We start from the raw sequence: 6,493 nt of genomic DNA, 5'->3' as shown, positions 1-6,493 counted from the left end.
CTTATATCTTGATGGCCCTGAAGTTGCACCATTCTTGTCCTCAATAGCTCATTCAAAACACAAAAGCATTGGTAGGCATACATGCGTTTCTCCATATTGATTATTATTCTTTGAGACGTTATCTTGCTATCCATAGTCATAGTTGTCTTAAGTAGTCACAAAATTGAGATCTCAGAAACCAAATGAGATCGTTTCCATGGCAAATTGTGGTTATGCGCCCAAAATTACCACATTCTAATATCTATTCCTTAGCAAGCTTTCATAGAATCTAGTCTTCATGATCAACTTTTTGGTTGCATATGTCCCCCCCCCCCCCCCCCCCACCATATATATATATATATATATATATATATACACATTTATAAAGGAGCTAGTCCAGTTGTTTAGCTATGCAACCCTCGATGAAGCACTAAAGACTGCTGCTACAAGAGCTTACACAAAAATCGTGCTACCATAAGTTCATGCTTTGCACTTCATAACAATAATTAACATTCACAACAATCATGATTTAACAGATAGTATCATGCTTGTTCCAAGCTGCTAATCAACAGTTCAGCTTCTGTTGGCACACTCCATTGCATTTGGGTTGCTTCTCTGAAAGTTCCTGAATGAGATTCAAAAAACAAATCAAGAAAGTGCTTATCACTTGTCCATTACTAGCTCTTTTTCAAACCCAGAGGAGATCTCTTGCTTTACTAAATAATATATCAGTAAATGTCTTTCACCTGCACTTGCCTCTGGAGTAGTTTCACATATTCTACCACTTCATCCAGCATTTCAGCAGTGCTAGCTTGCTGCATACATCATGAAGATTAAATTTTAAGTGTTAGGCATCAATTTCCAATTTGAAATTGTATACCTCTAAACTGGCATTTTGAATGCATGCTTAGTGCATGTCCTATCACAGGCATGGCATAGCTGCATTACCCTTTCATTATTACATGTATTTGGGAAAGAGCAAGATAAGGAAGAATGGTACTTTCCTTACCTTATCCAAGTTTGGTACAAGATCTTGTAGTCTCTTCATTCGCTCGCTTATCTTTGTTCTCCTCACCTGAAAGGAGGTAAAGATGTTTTGCTTAGTATCAGAAAAGTTGATCACCTTTTGAGCTTTTGCTTACCTCAGGAATGCTTTGTATCGAACATTCAGCATTAAACTGTTTGGCAACCACGGTGCAATTCTATGTGTTCTAGCTTGAGTAATTTAGCAATGTGATCAATGGTGGAATAAGTTAAGTATAGACAAAGAAGAAACCCCCTACCTGACCTTCAAAGTAGCTTAAGGAAACAGTATATTAAAACTTATATCCATTAGCTACACACTAATATCACAGTTGCTATCCAATATTGCAAAAAGAGCTCCCATAGCTATCATTGAGTGTTCCCATCAACCCCTTTGCACAATGGTCTCAGTTCAAGCAAACTTACTGCATTCAAAACACCAATCACCCATATCCATCATTGATTATTCCCATCAACACATTCACGCCATGCTCTCAGTTCAAGAATCAAGCAAAGTTGCTGCATTCAAAAAACTGATGACTTGGGAAAAGAGCATACCCGTTCTGCAATGCTGCGAGGATGAGTCGCACAGCCTCTCTTAGCCCGGGCTTTGCAAAGGACTGAATCTATCATAGATGAAATCTCCATATTTTCAGTGTGACTCCTTGGGCTTGAGCAGGATGTAGAAATCATGATATCTGCTGGGGGACTCCTCTGCTGCTGCCAAATGAACCAAATAGCGGCATTACGGTTTCTCCTTTGTGCGTGCATGAATATATGTGCCAGGCATTTGTGTGTGTAAGTGTGCGTCTGTGTCTGTGTGGATGTGTGCTGAATGAATTATTGCAGTTCCTTAGATACTGATGGTGCTGTTCCAGCTTTGGATGTCATGAAACCTCAACATGTTGACTAGTATAGCTACAGTATTGATTTCTCTTTTTCATAGTTGCAAGATTGGCCGCTTTGCTACTCATAGACCCAGTGCAAAGGCCAATAGATTCCATGGGATATGCCATGTCTTTACTTGTGCCATTGGACTCATGATCCAGCAGTCAACACCATGAATATTTGCCAGCTGGGTTATTGCTTTTGAAGATCAGCCTCTCTTTGTTTCTGTGCATGGTCTATATAAGTCTTCTTCATCCACCATGCAATGAGCTCATGGAAACCAGATAGGGCACTTCTCCTCTATTGCCAGATTTCTCACTCTTCATTGCGTGGACTGCCTAGGTGATGGGCTCTATCGAGCATATCCACTGCACGAAAGCATTTGATTTTTCACCAGGCTGATTTCCTTTCCCTTGTATACTTCAGATTTTGACTATAAGTCTATCAGAGTTGGGAATCTTTCTGAAAATCAGCTTGAATTCTTTCACTACTGCTGATACATGCATCTATCTATTATAACAATCATGAGCATTCAACAAAACATCGTTGTGTGTGTGTGTGTTTGTTTGTGTGTGGATAGGAAAAGGACAGGCAAGTGGATTTTGGGTTCCCTCAGAAGAATGTCATTGCATCTCTTTCTAATCCCTTTGACGCATTGCCTATTATAAAGGAAGATAAACCTAGGAATGCAAATGGCTGAGTCTGAAAGAAATGATGAAATACCACCGAAGGCGATAAGGTTCCTGAAGACATCTCGGGATGGCAACACCTATGGCTGTAACTACTCCAGTGTTACTGGGATCGTCAGAGTCACATGGGATGCAACATATTATGGGGATGAGGGGAACGGGGAGGAGTTGTTGTCACTTTTGACTATATAATCACATGGAATGGGACGTGGGACAGAAAGAAGCTGCCGTCCTCACAATCCTCAACTCCCAAAATGACCATCACTTGTGACTATGGGTATCTTTAACAAGACTAATGCAAATCATCCAATGGAGAGTTAAACTCAAGGATGGCTCAGTTGTACTGGTGTCTCTTCTCGGAGGAAGTAGTTCCCTTTACAAAATCTATCCCCAGCAATGTCTCATACGAGACTAGGGCTTGTAATTTTTTCACAGCTGGACTTTTCATACTTGCAGGTTTCCCAACAGTGATATAAAGTGCAGAAAAATGGGTGGATTGTGTGTGTGTGTGTGTGTGTTTTTCCCACACAGTAATTTGAAGTGTGACAAAAAAGATGTGTGTGACAGACAGATGAGCAGGCTTACACCAAGTGCTTCCTTTGCTAACGAGACTTGCAGCATCTCTGCATCCAGTTCTCTTGCTCTTTTTCGTTGGCCAAAAGAGCCTGCTGCTATATCATGGATGTAGCCTGCAACATCATCATAAACATGAGTTAACATCCTGCTTGAGATGCTATTAGTGAAACGTCCATAATGCCCCTACCTGCGTTGGAGATCTCTTCAATTGACAGTTGCGACAGTAATCCTGCAGGAGAGCTGCTTTGTCGTAGCAGTCCACTTGAGTTCACATCTGAATTGGCCATATTGTAGCCCTTGTCTGTCAATTTGTGGTTGGTAGTAAGGTCCACCAAGCAATCCCTGATTGAGAAACAAGGCATGGAGACAAGCTGAGGTAGTGCCTTCGGAACGCTGCTGCTGCTGGCCTCCCCCAAAGGCTTCCATGGGTATGTTGGTTGCAAATTACTCTCATTGAACTGGAGAGGCGCCTGGCCATTCATTTTATCTATGACCAACCTTGATAGGAAATCTGCAGGGGAGCTACTGTGTCTGATGAGGTTAGACTTAGCCTGTGGCTGCATGTTGAGGGAGTAAGAACTCAGACTGTTTGCATCTGCAGCAATGCTATGTTCATGGGGCAATTGACTTCCACCTGCAACGATATCACAAGAACCCTCAGTCATTATCAAATCCCCATCATGGAAGACTCTATGTTATTTCCGTGAAGCAATGCCAACATCATGAAATCCTGAAAGGGAGTAACCCTGCACCGAGGCTGTTGCACGACTCTCTGTCACACACCACAACAGACTAGGTATGTGGCAGCTCCCATTGTTGAAGGCTTCATGGTATTCCCATGTAGTAATGCCAACATCAAGAGCTCCTGCAGGGAAGCAACCCCACACCTAGCCTATTGCAGTGTGGGATGAAGCCAATCCTTGTCCCACACAGCAACAGGCTAGCTATGTGGTAGCTCCTCAATGCTGGGGACTTCATGCTATTCCCATGTAGTAATTACTACACCATGTTCTGATCCCGTAAGGAAGCAACACCACATGTCGCCTGTTGCAGTGCGGGATGTGGACTATTCCTCTTCCCACTCTGCAACATGCTAGGCATGGAGGTGGCTCTGCTACAGAAGAGCATGATATTGGCAGAGTTTGAGAAATGCAGATTTTGTGTAGCATAGACTTGTGAATTAATAGGCTGGAAGCTGCTACATGGCATGTTGTCCAGTTGCTGTTCTTGATCCAATGCATGCTCCAGAATGTCCGAGAGATCGGCTGCCTGCGATGTGCTGACTTGCTTGGGCAACCCAACACTAGAAGGGGCTGCATAACCCATCATCCCAACACTAAGAGCGCTGCTATGAATGGTGGAGCAAACTAGAGGTGCAGCTGGAGGTGGCTGATGCTGGTTGCTGGTCTCGGCGGCGATTTCAATCGACTTCGCATCAGGTAAGTGGAAGAAAATTTCCGGCTGGCCATGTCCAAGAAAGCCGACGAGCCCTGCCTCCTCAGTGGTACTGCTCATAAGTCCGAAGCCCATTGCTGGCGGCTAGACACAGATTACGCTAATCTCTGCGAGTAAATGATGCAGCTAAGAGGGACGGGGTTACAAGAGGGAGCCGCCCCAACTGCATCCAGATTCTCGGCAACTGTAGAGTAGAATATACTCCCGCAGAGAAGCTGGGAGTCAAATTATGTGCGTTAAGAGTCATGATGAAGAGCAAGCTCGGAAGGAGGGGGCCATGGCCGCTAAGATATACTGCAGACGTCACAGAATATGCACCGTGTGAAAGCGTGTACTCTTTCTTTCCTCGGTGTCGAAGCAGGAGCAGCTGAAGGACAGGGGCCTGCGGCTGTGTTGGAAATCCCACCTGAGGGGGCTTCTAGATGTTGCGTTGACAGACAGGCAGGCTGAGAGACAACAACCACAGGTACCAGATGAGCAAGTTGGATGATCATGAGGGCAAACATACTCTCTCTCTCTCTCTCTCTCTCTCTCTCTCTCTCTCTCTCTCTGTGTCTAGGCTTTCTCGTGACACCTGAAGCAGGTAGCTTGAATGGAGGTAGATGGTGATGATGATGAGGCTCTCGAGTGCCAGCCTTGTCCCATTGGGGCATACTTCGTACATTTTGGGAAACTCGGTGAATGATGATGATGATAGAAAAGTGCGCCTTGCCAGCACATGCAAAAATCCTAGGTCTAGGAATTCGTTGGAAATCGGAATCCGTTGTTTGATTGGTGTAAACGGACCTGCAATACGGCTGTTAAAGTTATCAAACCTTATTTAGATTTCCAAACCTTGAACTTTGAAGCCAATACGAACACTTCCAGAATCCAGATTCCACCCTACACAATTTTGAAGTCTTTAAGCCTTTCTTAGATTTTGTGGGTCTGTTTGCCATAGTACAACTAAGAGCCTGGTCCCACCCAGCGTTAGCATGGGGAGTGGACCCCCCCCCCCTTCCCAACACGCTTGGTGACACCCAAGCAAGGCAACAAGAGGACGAGGGTTATTGAACCCTTGTGCTACCCTTGCTAACACCCTATCAAAATAGGGTGCTATCGAAGCACTAGCAAAATTAACTGCATCCCTTAAGCCGATTTCTTGTCAACATTTACAACAATACCATTTGAATATAATTTTTAATGCCAATAGCACCGTTTCTATCTTGTAGTGTACTACTCTGGTAGCCTCAGTGCGACCTTACAGAAAGGGGAGCGTGAGGGTTTGCCCTGCTATTCCCACAACAACTTGGCCCTAAAATGACCTCAAATTTTAGACATTTGAAAATGTTTTATTCAATTCTTTTTTCAAAGTTAACAATGTGCTTGACATTCAACCTTCGTTTTTAGTGAACGTTGTGACAAAATCTAAAGAGAGACTTTCTACCTCTTGTGGTAGTGAGATTATGCACATGCTTTTTGTTCTAGACTTCAAATCACTCCTCATCTAGCAACTCCAAACAAACTCCTTATGCATCGAAACAACTTTTATTCCAAATAATGTAGTCCATAAAAGCTCAAGCATGCTTAAATATTTTTGCGCTTAAAATAAAAAAGTTTATGCTTTTAAATTCAACATTCACGTGGAGATCTTTACTTATGAGGCCCTCTCACAAAAGCCATATCTACTTTCCACAAGTAACACTTTCATGGGAACCCTCCTTTTTAACTTTTTGGTCAAGTGATTGCAATTTGCAAGTCAACTAGTAAACATGAGGTCCACATTGCCCCAAAAAAATGTGAAGCACCTCCCAATCACCTAATACTTAAACCCTTGCATGAGTTGACTATAACATGTGTGAATGTGTCCTATATTGTCTTCATTTTCATTTATCTATACCTAC

At 43.2% G+C, this 6,493-nt stretch overlaps 1 protein-coding gene across 4 annotated transcripts; it reads right to left on the bottom strand.

Moving 5' to 3' along the window:
- Window positions 1-334: 334 nt before the first annotated feature.
- Window positions 335-5,081, bottom strand: LOC148032642 (transcription factor bHLH128-like). Of its 4 annotated transcripts, none has more exons than XM_087683268.1 (7): window positions 4,358-5,081; window positions 3,343-3,789; window positions 3,165-3,268; window positions 1,561-1,725; window positions 989-1,054; window positions 736-794; window positions 335-604 (listed from the first exon to the last, which is right to left on the bottom strand). In XM_087683268.1, the coding sequence occupies exons 1-7, from the start codon at window positions 4,683-4,685 to the stop codon at window positions 553-555; spliced, it is 1,221 nt and encodes a 406-aa protein (XP_087539394.1). In that variant the 5' UTR covers window positions 4,686-5,081; the 3' UTR covers window positions 335-552. The 4 variants fall into 4 exon arrangements, with proteins under 4 accessions (XP_087539394.1, XP_087539390.1, XP_087539391.1 ...); XM_087683264.1 differs by having other exon boundaries at window positions 336-604; window positions 726-794; XM_087683265.1 differs by having other exon boundaries at window positions 337-604; window positions 726-794; window positions 1,561-1,722.
- Between the last annotated feature and the right edge of the window lie 1,412 nt (window positions 5,082-6,493).

This window comes from Lygodium microphyllum, chromosome 8, assembly GCF_053477565.2.
Source record: "Lygodium microphyllum isolate KBCC chromosome 8, Lygodium_microphyllum_v1.1.10, whole genome shotgun sequence".
Lineage (NCBI taxonomy): Eukaryota > Viridiplantae > Streptophyta > Polypodiopsida > Schizaeales > Lygodiaceae > Lygodium > Lygodium microphyllum.
Note: the sequence above shows the minus strand (reverse complement) of the source record. Positions and strands in the feature narration are given on the sequence as shown.